Below are 16,894 nucleotides of genomic sequence, written 5' to 3' on the forward strand. Positions count from 1 at the left end.
TCCCCAAATCTCCCCCAGCTTGGTTGGCGGGATCTCCACCCTTTCATTTGCTCAGGCGAAAGCCTTGGGGTCATCTTTGGCACTGTGCTTCTCTTTCTATTCCTCTTCCTCTTGAACACCATGTTTATTCCACCAGGAAATTTTTTGGTTTCACAGAATCTGACCACCTCTCAGCACTTCCTCTGGTGCTGGTCCAAGGCTGCTGCTTCCGCATCTGGAAGATTGCCGTGGTCACCTGATTGGTCGCCCAGCTTCCACCCTTGCCCAGTTTCCCCCCAGTTTCATTGAGACCTCATTGACATCTGTCACCATATAAGTTAAGGTATACAGCATAGCTGTTTGACTTACATATATTATGACCACACTTTGTTTTTAAATACAGGCAGCCAGAGTGATCTTAAAACAGAGGCCGGGGGATGCCATTCATCTGCCGAGAGCCTTCTAGTGGCCCCCTCTCACTCTGACCTGTAGTGGCCTGCAAGGCTGTATGGGATCTGGCATCCATGGCCTTCTCTTTGTGTTCTCGGGCATCCTACTGTTGTCCTTGCCTTTTGGCTGACTTTTCTGTGCTACCCACTGCCCCCATCCCAGCATTCACAGCTGAGTCTGTAGTCATCTCTCCCCTCTGTGGGATCCCAGGTTCACTTGTTTTCTCCCAGAAGAGGGTGTTGTTCTAGTCCTGCTGCCTCCATGCCAAAGGTGTTTTAGGAAGATCCAACCGGTGGCAAAGTGTGTAAGATGGTTCCCAGGGGATGGAGAAGAGGCAGAAAGTCCAATGTAGAAGTTCAAGTCTGGGCTCTCCAAGTCCTGTTTGAGGCAGTCTCAGTGGAACAGGGGAGGGGCGGTGACAAGCTGGATAAACCACTGCTATTCACCAATTCACCTACCTGCTCTGCTGGAGACATTAGGAGGAAGAGAGACTTTCTCTCTTGTTCATCGTTATAGCCCCAGAGTTCAGTAAGGGACTTCAGTGGCTAGTAGGCATTCCACAAATATTTGTTCTAGCAATGAAAGCAATCAAACTAGGTGTCTGGGACGTGGGAGGTGCAGTTGACAGAAATGGGGGCTCTCAGACTGGGTGGCTGGTTTGTCAAGAAGAAGATCAACTCCATTTAGAAAAGTGAGGCTTGTTAGGGTATGCAGGCATTCTGTTAGAACCATGGATCCCTTTGATGAAGCAGAATTTTTAAAACATGCAGGTTTGGGATCTGGCAGTTTATAGAACTAGCAACTAAAAAAATTGATTTTGAATCTAGATGACAATGGAATCCTTTTTGTTTTTTTAATTTAAATTCAAGTTAGTTAACATACAGTGTAGTATTGGTTTCAGGAGTAGAACCCGGTGATTCGTCATTTCCATATGACACCCAGTGCTCATCCCAACAAGTGCCCTCCTGAATGCCCATCCCCCATTTGGCCCATCCCCCCAGCCAACACCCTGCCAGCAACCCTCAGTTTGTTCTCTGTACTTAAGAGTCTCTAATGGTTTGTCTCCCTCTCTGTTTTATTTTTCCTTCCCTTCCCCTATGGTCATCTGTTGAGGTTCTCAAATTCCACATATGAGTGAAATCATGTGATAACTGTCATTCTCTGACTTATTTCGCTTGGCCTAATACACTCTAGTTCCATCCACGTTGTTGCAAATGGCAAGATTTCATTCTTTTTCATTGCTGAGTAGTATTCCTGTGTGTGTGTGTGTGTGTGTGTGTGTGTGTGTGTGTGTGTGTGTTTGTACGTGTGTGTGTGTGTACACACACACATATATATATCACATCTTCTTTATCCATTCATCAGTCGATGGACATTTGGGCTCTTTCCGTAATTTGGCTATTGTTGATAGTGCTGCTATAAACATTGGGGTGCATGTGTCCCTTCAAATCAGTGTTTTTGTATCCTTTGGATAAATACCTAGTAGTGCAATTGTTGGATCATAGGGTATTTCTATTTTTAATTTTTTGAGGAACCTCCATACTGTTTTCCAGAGTGACTGCACCAGTTTGCATTCCCACCAACAGTACAAGAGGGTTCCCTTTTCTCTGCATCCTCGCCAACACCTGTCGTTTCTTGTGTCATTAATTTTAGCCATTTTGACAGTTCTGAGGTAGGATCTCATTGTGGTTTTGATTTGTATTTCTCTGATGATGCGTGATACTGAGCATCTTTTCATGTGTCTGTTGGCCATCTGGATGTCTTCTCTGGAGAAGTGTCTATTCATGTCTTCTGCCCATTTCTTCACTGGATTATTTGTTTTTTTTTTCGGTGTTGAGTTTGGTAAATTCTTTATAGATTTTGGATACTAATCCTTTATCCGATTTGTCATTTGCAAGTAAGTATCTTCTCCCATTCTGCTGGTTGCCTTTTATGGATTGTTTCCTTCTCTGTGTGGAAGCTTTTTATCTTGATGAGGTCCCAATAGTTCATTTTTGCTTTTGTTTCCCTTGCTTTTGGAGACAGGTCAAATAAGAAGTTGCTGCAGCCGAGGTCAAGAGGTTGCTGCCTGTTTTCTCCTCCAGGATTTTGATGGCTTCCTATCTTACATTTAGATCTTTCATCCATTTTGAGTTTATTTTTGTGAACGGTGTAAGAAAGTGGTCTGATTTCATTCTTCTGCATGTCGCTGTCCAGTTCTCCCAGCACCATTTGCTGAAGAGATCATCTTTTTTTCCATTGGATACTCTCTCCTGCTTTGTCGAAGATTAATTGGCCATGTATTTGTAGGTCCATTTCTGGGTTCTCTATTTAACAATGGAATGCATGTTAGGAGCTCTTTCATAGAGTTTGTAAAACAGTTCAAACACTTGAATTAGTTTCTCTTTTTAAGCTTGATGAAATGCTTAAAAATAATTTATTTTTTAAAATTCCACAGTAATTGAACAAAGGTGCTTGATTTCAGTAGTTAGATCGACTGGTGGATAGCCCTTAGGAAGCTGAATTTGGAAAACCCTGCAGAGGACCACAGTACGGGGGCAGGGGTGGGGTGGTTTTTCATCAGGAGGCAGTGATACTGGCAGCATTAAATGTGGGACCCCAATTCCTGGCTTAAGAGTCTGGATTTTAGCCTGTGGCAGTGGGGAGCCCCTGTAGCCCATACTCGAACAGATAAGTGACTTGATAAAATCTGTTTTTGGATCATTAATAAGATGGTAAGTGTTTATGGTAAATTAGAGGAGACACCAGTTTGGAAGCTACTGTGATCATCCAGGGAGACAGAAGTGTTGCTAGTAGATATTTGGAAAGGGAAGAAAGGGAAAATATTTCTAAGAAAGAGCCAACAAAATTAGATTTTGGTTATAAAAAGACATAAGATGACTCGAGATTTCACGCTTCACACCTGAATGAGAAAACGATTGGTCATACTTTTTCGGGGGGTGGGGAGGGGAATGAGGAAAGCATACTTCCTTCAGGGTTTGTTAATGTTTAAGTGACTTGGTGATCTTCCGGAGACACGGGGCCTAATGGGAGATTTTCAGAAAGGATATTTTAGGCAGGGGGATTTCCTGGCACCCCCTAAATTCAGGCATCTACTTCCTTCTGTGTGTAAGTTGATATTTGGTTTCCTTCTTCCCTCAAAATCCCCTTCAAATTTCCACCACCAATGCTTATTACGTCTTGCTTTTTTTGGTTGCAGTAAAGATGGTGATGTCCACGTAAGTAGAATTAACTGCTCTATCCTTAAATAATCTAAAGCGATATGACTTTTTATTAGAGTTAATAGAAATGTACAAATGTGATCAGATGTGTATAAGCAGTTCTCAGCCTTACAGAGCAGTGAGCTGAATCCATTCATTATAAATTGGCTGAGTTATCTTAGGGATGAAATAAGTGCCTTTCCTGCCAGTTTAATACTGCTTCAGGTACAGGTGGAACTAACATTTGTTAGCAATAGCTGTGGGAATTCTCATGGGCAGTGTAGGACTGTGAAGCTTACAGACAGAGAGATCTGAGTTGTAGGAGCTCTGAGCCTGATGCTGCAGGAAGGTTTGCATGCTTTTTGGTGAGCGGTACGGGCTCTTTGAGGTTTGCTTTCTGGCCACAGAAGTGTAATGAGACCGCCAGAAAGAGCTTCTATTCAGTTAAGTGAGCTCTAACAACATGGAAAATAATACAAAGTCTTCCTTTCAAATGTCCTTTCAGATTACTTTTATATTCCACTAGACTTCACAGTCTTTAAAGTATTCTATTTTACAGATGAAAATGAGACGGATTTAGCAACGGGTTTTCCCATCTGTAGAACAAGAGGCCTGGGCTATGTGATGCCTTAAACGTGTTCCAGCTATCGCAAGGGCCGCGGTCACACCACTCTCCAGGGCCAAAGCTCACACCTCCCAACTCCTGGTGGTGTTACACACCCTCCTGGGGAGCCTCTCCTTCTTGTCCTGTGCTCTGTTACAGCTGGCATCTCTGTGCCGGCACTGCATGGTGATCCATATGGCAGGAATTATCTGTATCATCTCATTTCATCCTTATCAGAATCCTAAAGGGGACATACTGTTTGTTTCTTTATTGCACAGTAGAGGAAACCTAGGTAGGGAATGGGGCCAGGGGGTAGTTGTGATAAGGTAACTTCCCAAAGGCAAATGGTGTGAACCCAGGCAGTCAGGCTCTTAAGTCCATGCTTTTAGGCACCACACTGTTCCTTTTTCGGAGGGGAGCTGATTGAAGGATTTACATTTTATAGAGTGGAGAGGATAATTTGAAACTGCCTCCCTGAACGTATCCATCCATCCATCCATCCATCCATCCATCCATCCACCCACCCACCATCTATCCCTCCATGTGTCCAATATCTGTTCTTCTAGAGGAGCCACCTGTGCTCCATGTGTTATGTCAGATGCTGTGGTTGAGAGGTGAGTGATATCTAGCCTTTACCCTCCAAAGATGCACAGTCTGGGGGCTCATGAGGCACGTCTTTTCAGTCTAGAAAGTGTTTGATGACATACTAGACGTTGACCGTACTGGATCAGTGAGCAAGAATCTGTAACAGAACACACGGAGCACCCGCATCCAGGTCACCTGGGGTGACGGGGCCCAGCAATCTGCATTTTTAACACATACCCCTGGTGATCCTCATGCATGTTAATATTTGAGAAGCTCTTCCATAGAACATTTCTAAGGAACTAGAAAACTCCGTTTCATGCCGCTGGGAAATGCCCAGCCCAGTTGCAGAGGCAGGCACAGGAACACGCAGAATCTGGAACCATCAGGTGTGTTTCTCAGCTGCATGGAGATACACAGGGCTGCTTGGAGGTGCTTCAGGAGCCGATCTCCGAGTGTGGGAGGCAGGACGGACCTGAGGAGGCCTGGGAGAAGCTCTGGGCTTCCCAATTTTGAGTCAAGAGAACAACTGCTTATCTTCCTGAAGGATATTGGTCTGTTGCTTACAATTTAATTTGGGGAAAGGCTTCCATTGCCTACTTTGAGGCCACATCTAACAAGTTATGTGAGCTGGATTAAACCTAACAACTGAAGAAGCCCCAAGCAGAAAGGGAAGTCATGTGTGACTCAGGTCTCACTTAACTGAGTGAGAAAGGAGTGTTGACAAAATTGGGGGGGGGGGGAGGAGAGGAATTGAACACTTCCAGTTTTTAGAGTATATTAGGTTACTAATTAGAACATAGGCATTCCTTTGCCTTAGAAAATATCATTTTTAAATGGCAGCATAGATGAACATTAATTTGCTTTAATTTGCTTTTTAGTAGATATTCATAATGTATTGAAATTTTATTCTCCAAATGCTACCATGACCATTTTCTGGGTAGTCTATATATTTGTACGTGTTTTCTCAAATTTCTTTGGGTTAGTTGTTGGGGCAAAGTAGAGATGCAGGAAGGTATATGAATTAACAAAGGAAAGAATATCTAATAGGATAAAGTAGCATTGCAGTTCTTAACCCATCCTTTTAAAAAAAATTTTTTTTAATATTTGTTTATATTTGAGAGAGAGAGACAGCGACAGAGAGAGAGAGCACAAATGGGGAAGGGGCTGAGAGAGATGGAGACAGAATCCGAAGCAGGCTCCAGACTCCCAGCTGTCAGCACAGAGCCCGACGCAGGGCTTGAACCCACGAGCGGCAAGATCATGATTTGAGCCGAAGTCGGACGCTTAACTGACTGAGCCACCCAGGCACCTTCCCTCTATAGCCAGCAGGGAGCACTTGCTACAGGAAGGCTGGGAGTAAGGCCTCTAGACTGGCAGGTCCGTGACAGGTGCCGTCCCCTACTCTACTTATTATCAGGGCCTCCCCACAGTATAGCTGCACCAGATGTTTTGCAGACACTGTTAAGTCAGACGTCTTTTACAATTAAACATTTTTAGGTTTTAGAAAGGTGGTATTAACTCTTTCCTCTATGTATGTTACAAAGCACCCACTTAGTTTGGGGGACCACCCCATATTCAAGCACATGAATATTTTTGATACAACATGATAATGAATATTTGAAGTGAGAAGAATAAAAACAAATCCTCATGTCAATTCAGATCAGGATTTGCAGCTATGCGACGTTGCTACTATCTTGGGTAATATCTTTTGGCTTTCTGAATTGAGGATAAGGGATGTGGTGCCTGTATGTAGTCTGAATGTGAGCAGGTAGGTCTGACCCAGGAGAAGAGAGAATTCTCTCCCCTTGGAGCTCAAGGAAGGTGGTCGGCTTGCCTTTTCAAACTCATAAGGAAGTTGGGAGCTCTTCATCTATTTGGAGAAGATGAGTCTAAGTATTACTCTTTTCTGGACTAAATATTACATTTCTTTTTTTTTTTTTTCCAGAGCCTCTTCCATTTCCAACACTAAATTGCACATTCACTGCCGAAAACATTACAGTCCGCTGCAGGATCCCGGAAACCTATAGCAGCCATGTAAACCTTATAAAGTACTCCTGGAATTGCTTCTCGGAACAGTGTCAAAATAGCACCAATTCATCTGAAGTTTCTATTAAGAGGGAAAGTGATCTCTCACAGGAAATAGAGTGTATCATCAGTAATCCGTTGTCCAAACAGGCATCATCACTGGTTTTAGCAACCTGTGTCCCAGGTGAGTACATATCCAAATGTGTCACGGCAGAGATACCGTAGACAACTGTGGTCCAGGGACCGCTGGTGGTTTGTGAGTTTCAAACCACAGATGTAGTGGCTGACCTACATTTCACAAATCTGATGCGTAAAAGAAGTCACAGTTTTCACAGACATTCCATTATAGCATAAAGCTAACATTTCATAGCCCTTTCTGTGTCCGGCATCATTCTAATACATTTCTTAATTAATTCAGTCCTCACACAACTGCGTGAGTTGGCTACGAGTGACGGTCTTGATTTTCTGGGGAGAAGCCAAGACAAAGGGAGTTTAGTTTGATTGCCTAAGGTCAACAGCTAGTAAGGGACAGAGGCTGGTTTTGCAATCAGGCCATCTGGCTCCGGAGCCCATGCTCTTAACTATTCACAACACCACTCCATAATTTCTTAATAACCATCGGGTTCTTGAGGGTTGCATGTGTGCCGCAAAGAATGTGCATTTGGTACGTTTGTCTAGGCTCACGCTCCGTGAGTAGCATGACAGTGTGCCTTCCTTGGCTGTGCTCCTTTTATTTTGTTTAACATGTACATTTGTAATTTGCAATTTTTATTTTCAGTTTTTGACAATATATCCCCAGTTCACAGACAAAAGGATCAGTGATTTGAAAGTGGTTCATTAAAACATAAAAGAAGAGATGAAAATAGTAACCACTCTAATTCAGAATAATTTCATAATTATAGATAGTGAACAGGATTCTAGGGCAGATACAGAATATGAGCTTCCTTGGGTTAGGAGAGGGTGATTCTGTGAATCGATTTTTTTTTTGAATAAACAATTGAAACAGAAAAAGGCAGTTCGTACACCTAATGAATATAAAAAACTTGAATTAGATTTGATTATTGAGCCATTCTCCCTGAGTCTGCCATGTATTGTCCTTCTTGAAATCTTTCAAATAACGGCATGGAGGTGTTAAGGTAACTATATCATTTTCAGACAAAGCAGCATGACTTCCTGGGTAAAACCAACAAATACTTCCAGACAAAGTGTAAAATGAGGTCCAGTTCATCACTGATGGTTTTGGTCCTTGAGGACAGAGAAAAGACCAAACCCACAGAAGTGCCACTCAAAGCGGCACCGTTTGTACAAGTCGCATGATTGTCCAGAAGATTTGAAAGCCAGCTGCAAAATCAATGACTTTGTTATGCTTGGAGCAAACATTTCTCTATTACTCCCACCTAGTGGGTGTCGCGTGATATCCCAGCCGTACAGTGTGGAAATGTAATCTGCGTGCTAGCACATGGTTGCCTTGTTGTGGGAACAGAAAACAAAACCAGTGTGCTTTTCTGGCTTTGGCGTGTGTGTAAGGCACATAACCAACAAGAGAAGGAAAGGATTTTATGCGGAATGAACAAGCAATTTGAAATCTGGAAAAGCTTCGCATGTCCCAAGAGGCAAATACTTCGAAGGAAATAATTTCTGAATAAGATCCTCTATAGGATGATATGGAATACTTTAATTAAGAGAATTTCCAGCATTTCGCCCTTGCATAGGTTTTCATTTAACCTTTCTCATTAGAATTGAGTGCCCAAATAAGATGCCCTTCCCTGTAGATACCTCCAGAAAAGATTGTCACCAGTTCGTCCCTCTCAGTCCCTCTCATTGATATGGTATAATGTTGTTGATTTGCAAACAAACCCTTTTTGTTATTAGATAATGGTGATTCACTCATCTTTCTTTTACATTTCCTCCCAAACTGATAGTTCACACCGCATTATAGATTTTGAAAGTTTGAGAAACATTGCCAGATAGTTCTTAGGTCTTTAAATCCTGGAGTAGTGCTGACATCGGAGACCTATATCTGGAGTCCCTCAAAGCAAATGTTGAAGAACCCTTTTCTTTCCCCCCCATTTCTAACCTAATGATCTTAATGGTTCTTTTCAACAATAAATGTCTCTCTCTCTCTCTCTCTCTCTCTCTCTCTCTCTCTCTCTCTGTCTCTCTTTTTATACCATGGATGAGTTTTGAATACTTTTCTCTAGAGTTGCATGTATCGTAACAGATAGAAATTCATGTGCGTCTAATGGTTACATAGTCTTTCTTTTTTAAGTGCTGATTTTTTAAATCTAGACTTTTAACACTTGGTGGATGAAATGTAACTCACACTGACCAGCCTGTCACCTTTCGCAGAGCCCCCCCCAGGTGACCGTCTTATTTGTTGCTTACAGCCACTGTTCTAGACTGGCTGGACAGGAGTTGTTGTTTACCTTTTGAGAGTGAGGAGACAGGTTCAACCGGTTGGGTGACTTCCCCAAGTTCACTTATGTAATGGAGATAGAATTAAAATTTAGATCTTTGAATTCTGGAAATTGTTTGTTTCGTTTTCTTCCCATGACGTCATCCTGATTCTGTGTCTTAAAATAAGTCAAATTAAGAAAAAATATTTGACTCCCTCACAGGGATTGGCTGGCAAAAACCATACCATGTGGAATGATAGTACAGACTATGGGGGTCTATAGGACCAGGGATGAGGTTTCTTCAATAAGTAAATTATAGGGGCACCTGGGTGGCTCAGTCATTTAAGTGTCTGACTTCGGCTCAGGCCATGATCTCAAGGTTCGTGGGTTCAAGACCCGCGTCGGGCTGTGTGCTGACAGCTCAGAGCCTAGAGCCTGCTTTGGATTCTGTGTTTCCCTCTCTGTCACTGCCCCTCCCCTGCTCATGCTCTGTCTCAAAAACAAACATTAAAAAGAATTTTAAAAAAATAAGTAAATTATAAGGGGAAGAAAAACGGGTGATGGGGAGCTTAGAGATTAACGACATTTAAAAAGCCTATAATTAATTACAATATATGCACCTTGTTTGATTCTGATTCAAACAGAAGAAAGTGAAAAAAAATGGGAGATTTAAGTGGTGACTGCATATTTGATTATATTAAGTGCTTAATTATTTTTTTAGGTACGATAAAGACATGGTTATGTTTTACAAATAATCCGTATCTTTTGGAAATATATACTAAAATGTTTATGGCTTAAAAATTGTGCTCTCTGGAGTCAAACAGGGTCTCTACCTGCGTCGCAGTGAGTGGGAAGGGAGAAGGATAGAGCCCAGTCCTTCCCTTTATTTATTTTTAAAAATACTTATTTGTTTTTGGGAGAGCACACGTGGGGGAGGGGTAGAGAGAGGGGGACAGAGGATCCGAAGTGGGCTCTGTGCTGACAAGCTGACAGCAGCAAGCCCAATGCAGGGCTTGAACTCAAGAACCTCGAGATCATGACCTGAGCCAAAGTCAGGCGCTCAGCCAACTGAGCCACCCACACGCCCCTCCGTCCTTCCTTCTAAAGACCCACCCAGTGTGGCATGCATCACTTCCAGTGCCACCCGCTTGGCCAGACAGAGTTCACGGCCACAGCTGCTGGGGGAGGCTAGGAAAGGTCCTCCTTAGCTGGTGGCCATGTACCCATTTAAAACACAAGGGCACGGGGCGCCTGGGTGGCGCAGTCGGTTAAGCGTCCGACTTCAGCCAGGTCACGATCTTGCGGTCCGTGAGTCCGTGAGTTCGAGCCCCGCGTCAGGCTCTGGGCTGATGGCTCGGAGCCTGGAGCCTGTTTCCGATTCTGTGTCTCCCTCTCTCTCTGCCCCTCCCCCGCTCATGCTGTGTCTCTCTCTGTCCCAAAAATAAATAAAAAACGTTGAAAAAAAAAAAATTAAAAAAAAAAAAAAATAAATAAATAAATAAAACACAAGGGCTCTATTACCAAAAGAAAATGGGGAGATTGGGTGTTGGGAACCGATCGATGCTTCTACCACAATGGCTATAACCTATATCATTTTGAAACAGAGACAAAATCAGAAAAATGTAAAGACTGCTATAAGTAGTAAATATAAGTAGATGTTTTTGCTTTTTTGCACCTCACTGGGCATCTCATGTCCTCCTTGGGGAATATGCAGCTAATTTAGAAATTCTGGGCCTCAGCCAGAGGACACGGTGTCTCAGAAGACCGTGATAGTGGCAGACATTGGGAGAAGTGGTTCAGGGTAGGGTACATTTTGAAAATATAGCCACAAGGAATTCCTAATGGTTTGAGTGGGGGAGAAGGTTCTCTAATAAGAAATGTGCAGATGACTCCTAGCTTTCTAGCTCAAGCCCCTGGAGGAGCAGTGGTGCCATTTACTGAGACTGGAGAGTGGAACAGCAGGTGTAGGGAGGAAATAAGTTTGGTTTGGGACATGTTTCAGGTGCCTGTTAGATTTCAAATGGAGGCGTCAGATAAGGCGCTTCAACTTGTGAGTCTAGGTTTCTGGTGAATAGTTAGCATTGGAGAAATAAGTTTGGGCATAATCAGTGCATAGTTGGTATTTAAAGCCATGGGACCAGATGAGATCACCTACTGAGCAGGTATGACAGAGCACTGGACTAGGACCGAGTCTCGGGGACTCTGGCATTTAGAGGCTGTTGAGAGGAAGAGGGTCCAGCAAAGGAGACTAAAAAGGACCACCAGGGAGCCAGGAATTGTGGCATTCCAGGAGCCAGGTGAAGAGGGCTTTAGCACCTGTCCGTGCAGCGGACAGGTCACGAAGGATGAGCAGAATTAAGAACTTGTATTACTGTCATTGTCGTCTGCCCTGAGTATCTGCTGTCCTGGAGTGGTGGCAGGATCTGGCATCATCCATGGGAGAAAGGTTTTTGGAAGGGACTGGGTCAAGTAGCCTTATATTCAGCTGTTCAAAAAAAATTTTTTTTAAGTATCAAGTGGCTTAAAAATATAGATGACTTCTTTTACATTAAAAAACAAAAATCCAAGATAGGCAGCCCTGGGCATATTGCTGCTTGATGAAGTTGTCAGAGACCCAGGAACAGCCCAGCTCCTTCCGCCTTCCCCACTATTTCAGGCAGGAAGATCCAGAAAGGAGTCGAGGCTTGGGAAAAATACCACACAGCCCTTCCTATATCTCATTGGCCAACACTTAGTCACGGGGTCAAACCTGGCTGCTTTCTTGCAGCTAGAAATTAATCTTTTAGTTGAGTGATAGTATGGCCAGCTGAAAATCTGAATTCTGTTACTAAAGAGGGGAGAATGAATATGTGGGGTAACTGGGGGGTAACAGCAGTTTCTGGCCGGGGGGCCTCTCAAGTCAAACCAATAAGTGACTTCCTGTTTGTGGTAACCCATCTGTGTTCCTACTACGAGGAAAGGGTGTGGGCTCGCGTTCTCCGTCTCTTTATTCACTCGCTTTCTCCCTCCACTCCCTGCTCCCTTACCATTTGTGGGTGCTGTCAGAGACCCCAACCTTCCCTTCGCAGTGCTTTGTCATCATTTTGTCATATCCTTAAATACTCTGCCTTTTGATTTTTAGTAGCTGGATAGGGTCCGCCTTGTAAACACCATACTTTTCAGTTGAGGACACTTGGGTTGTTTTTGCTTTTTGATACTATAAGGAAATCTGCGGTAAATATCTTTGTGCCTTTTTTGGAGGGAGAGGAGGGGCACGTCACTGATGGTTTCTGTAGGTTAGCATCTTAGAAATGGAATGGCGGGGTCAAAGGATGTTAGCAGAGATACCGGTAACATCTACTCAATGGGTTGACGATAATAGCTAATAGCTAATAGTGCTCACAACTGCCCTATGAGATAGGCATACTCCTCAATCCCTTTACCGTCACCCCTCGAGGAAACTGAGGCACCAAAAGGTTAATATTGAGTACTCTCTCAATATTGTAATGGTTCAGGGAGACCGTGGGCGTGTCACTGAGTAAAGTGTCTGGCTGCTTTATGATGAACATTTTTACTTAAGGCCCGTTAGGCACTACAGCCAAATTGCCTTGCCAAACGTATAATGCTGAGTTCAGCTTCCATAGGCAATGTGGGGTGGCCGAAAACACAACTTCTGGTGCATCGTTTGCATCTTTTAATAAATAACACTGGGCCTGCAGTGTGTCAGCTTTGTGCGTATAAGTTTATTTAGAAACGCAGTCGAGTCTCTTTATTTCCGGTAGTTCTGTTTTATAAAGTCACTGTGAATATGGAATTAGTGAATGCTGAATGTTGCTTCTGGGAAATGCAGGGGTAGGTTTCCTGCAAGCTTCTGGTGACACATTTTTGCAAGAAATCAACAAATAGTCTTGTTTTGTGTGTGTTTCTATTTAAAGACCCCTGGTTTAATATATATTGTTGACTCATTAACTTTGGACTCACGGCCAGCAGCACTATGACTTAGGCCTAAATGAAGCTTATCTAACACACACATTTTCTCTGGAAGGCACATCCCAGCCTTCTGATAGCACTTCAGCATTATGTTCAGGGCCATTTTAGACAGTGAGATAGCCCAAAAAAAAAAACAACAAAAAACAAAAAAAAAAACCCACAAAAATGTGAAAAGAATGGCACTGAACAGACCAGGAGTAGGACACTTGTTTACAGTAGGAGAGAGGAAACAAGAAGGCAGAGTGCAGCCTTGTTCGGCCTCAGCCGGGGAGGCGCGCTCCTGGAAACCCGATTTTTCACCATTCTGCTGCGCGTGTCCTCCAGGGACCGTGAATGTGCCGTGAGTATTGATTTGGGGACTGCAGATACATTTTAGCAAGTAGGTAGGTTGCTGCTATGGAATCTGCAAATAAGGAGAATCAACTGTATCTCTGTTTTCATCAGTCCAACTAATTATAAGGAGAATCAACTGTATCTCTGTTTTCATCAGTCCAACTAATTATATTTCTTTTTTTACAGATAATTCAAGGCACAGTTTTGTGATTATAGCAGCAGTGTTATTTGTGGTGATACTGGCAATGTTTGTATTGCTGTATAGAAGAGGTATGTATACCTTCTCTTAAAAAAAAAAAAAAAAGTTTTAGGCACCTGGGTGTCTCAGTCGGTTAAACATCTTGATTTTGGCTCAGGTCGTGATCTCCCTGTTTGTGAAATCGAGCCCGAGTCAGGCTTCCTGAGCCTTCCTTAGTCTCCCTAGAGATTGTGGGCCAACCTAGAAGGCAGACTATATGCTCTGGAGAACTGGTGACCTGTTCACATCCTGTTCTTTCCCGGTGACCAGAAATCCTTCCTTCCTCAAGTCCCAGAGGGCACGGACCAGCTTGTAAATGTGAAGAGTAGGTGTTCTTGAAGCCCCGACACCTGCCATATCAGCCTTTGCCAGAAAGGCTATTTGCAAGACTGATTTGCGACTCCCTCGGGGAGTGCTGAGGAGGAAGCTTTCAGCCAGGGGATGGCATGTGGGATCCATGCCATTTCACATTCATGTCACGGACCAGGTTTGTCAGCTTAGGTGTCGGGTTCCCTAGACTTGCACTGTTCAGTGCAGCAGGCGTTAGCCACACGTAGTGGTTTAAATATCAAATTTCATTAATTACATTTAATTTAAATGCCTTTCTTCATTTGCACTATCCACACGTTAAGGGCTCGGTATCTACACAGAGCTAGTGGCTACTGTAATCAGGCCAGGTAGAGAATTCCATCATTACAGTAAGTTCCATCAGTCAGTGCTGACCTATACTATTATTGTGTATTGCCATTAGAATATGATTTCCCAGGGATACTGTTTCCATGTTACAGGCCGCAAATACCACGAAGATCCCTAGGTAACAGATTACTAGTCAGTAGATTCTCCTCTAAATAAGAGATAAAAATCAGCTCAAGAAAGTTTTGAGGCTTTGTCACCAATGAATAAAATACCTGGGGAGCTCCAGTGTGCTCTTAAGAAGGTTATTTTTAATCCCCAATAGCAGCACTGTTGCTAACGTCCCTTTAACAGATTGGTCCCCCAGAAACTACAATCAGTTTCCACTGAGAGTTGTGGTGGGTCTGTCACCAGAATTCCTGAACCAGCGAAAGATGGTACTAAGTGCCCATATAATCCCAAAGCAGTTGGTTGATTTAACTTAAAAAAAAAAAAAAAAAAAAAACATTCATTCAGTGGAGAGAGAATGACTCCCACGGTCAGTGCCGATACCACTGAATAACCTGAAAAAAAAAACTGTCTTGAAAAAATACTTCAGCTGGCTTCACCACCCTGAAGCCATACATTGGAAAGGGTGGGGCATTTGGCGTGGAGCCTTCTCAGGGGGCCGTGTGAACGTAAGCAGCTCCGGGGGTGGGTTGTAGGTGACAAACCCCATGACAAGTTCAGTCAAGCCTGTGAACTCTGCTGCTGGGCCACTGGCATGGCTCCAGATGAGGGCTCATTCCTTTTATGGAAGGAGGATGCCTTTTATGGATATGCACGTGTGTGGAAGCCGTATCTTAATGTCCGAAGCTGTGCTGTCCAAAATGGTAGCCATGAGCCACATGTAGCTGTTGAACCCTTAAAACGTGGCAGTCCCAAGCGAGATGTGCTGTAAATATAAAATACACACTGGATTTACAAGACTTCGTATTGAAAAAGGAATGTAAAACAGCTCATTAGTAATGTTTGTGTTGGTTACACGCGAAAACGATAATATTTTTCATGTGTTGGGCTACTCAGTAAGATACACTTTGAAAACTAATTTTACCCAGTTCTTTTTACTTTGTAATGCGGCTACTGAAGTGTTTAGATGACTTGTGTGGCTCACATATCCCTGGGCGGTGCTGGCCCACACCATTCTGGTCTCCCTTTCCTCTGTAGCCTTGTGCGTGAGCCGCTGTAGAGATACTCATTTTGTTGACAGTTTGGGGGTTTGTTTTTCTATCGTCTGATGACCAATTTCGGAACAACTCTCTGGATGACCAATGTAGTTAGTTCGAGGTAAGCATTTAGGAGAGCAGCTCGACAGGGCTGTGGTTTAGTTTTCCAGATTCCGGTCGTAACTGCAGATTTCAGCTTGTCTTTTCAGTTCTGTAACTGAGATGGAAATTTCTTCATTTGTAGATTTTCTGAAACGTGGTGGAGAAAGAGACAGAACCGAGTAAGTACCCTGTAGACTGTGCGGGGGCGGGAATTGTGTATTGTGTGCCTGAACTGGAAAAGCCCTGATATAGAGTGCCTTTTGCTTGGGAACCACGTGCTGTGTGCTGTCACTCGTCTTGAACGCTAGCATCAGCAGGGACATTAACCACAGTTCCTTAAGCACCACCGGACTAGGCGCTTTCCACCTGCCTCCCCCTCACGCCCTCTCAGTGGGCCTCGCACGGGGCTATCATTACCACCTGCTTAGAGGCAGTGACGGTGGGAAGGCAGGTCCTATCACCAAGCGGTCGAGCTGGGATCCAAATCTGGGTCTTCAGACTCCAAGGGGTATACTGTTAGCCTCCTCCTCCCATCCCAGGAGACTTAGACTGAGGATGGGGTTCACTTTGGGAGCCAGGGTCAGGGCCGGGCCTGCATCATGAACAAAGGATGGGACCCAGACATAGGTAATGGCAGCAATGTTGCCTGAATCGCCACCAGGAGGCTCCAGAAGGGCCTCTGTCCCCTGCCAGGCCCCTGGCGCTCAGGGAGAGGGGCCCAGGAGCTGGGCTTTAGGGGGCAATGGAAGAGTCAACGGCTCAGGGCCATAAAGGGTGGGATAGGGGCAGCACATGTCCATGGATAGAGGAAGATGGGGCTAGACCGGCAGGTGGGGCCAAGCCAAGATACTGAGAGAGAGTGGCCGAGAGTTTGTCACATTTGTTTCCGGGAAACCACTGAGGATTTCTGAGCAGAGCTACGCTTTGGGCACAGCCCTCTGCTGGCACGGCCGAGGGTGCGTTAACAGACACGAGGCTGGAGATGGGGACACTGGTCAGTGGGTAACAAAACAGTCCAGCTTAGCGGAGAGGGCCTGAACCAAGGTGGTCGTGGTGGAGATACGTGTGGAGGGCTGGGTGTGGGAGGAAGTGCGGAGGTCGTATCCATGGACGTTTCCACAGGGAGTGTAGGCCCCCCCGGGGGTTCCCTTCCCTTCCAGCTCACCTGTCATGGG

The 16,894-nt window shown here is 44.2% G+C and overlaps 1 protein-coding gene across 2 annotated transcripts in view; it reads left to right on the forward strand.

Moving 5' to 3' along the window:
* The window catches only part of CD58 (CD58 molecule), a 39,845-nt gene that overhangs the window by 19,061 nt on the left and 3,890 nt on the right, over positions 1 to 16,894 (forward strand). For both annotated transcript variants that reach the window (XM_019457968.2, XM_019457967.2), the window contains exons 3-5: positions 6,764 to 7,027; positions 13,728 to 13,811; positions 15,862 to 15,898. In XM_019457968.2, coding sequence (XP_019313513.1) covers positions 6,764 to 7,027; positions 13,728 to 13,811; positions 15,862 to 15,898 — 385 coding nt within the window. The remainder of the gene's footprint in view (positions 1 to 6,763; positions 7,028 to 13,727; positions 13,812 to 15,861; positions 15,899 to 16,894) is intronic.

The sequence above is a fragment of the Panthera pardus genome, unplaced genomic scaffold, assembly GCF_024362965.1.
Source record: "Panthera pardus isolate Hobbes unplaced genomic scaffold, ASM2436296v1 HiC_scaffold_11, whole genome shotgun sequence".
NCBI lineage: Eukaryota > Metazoa > Chordata > Mammalia > Carnivora > Felidae > Panthera > Panthera pardus.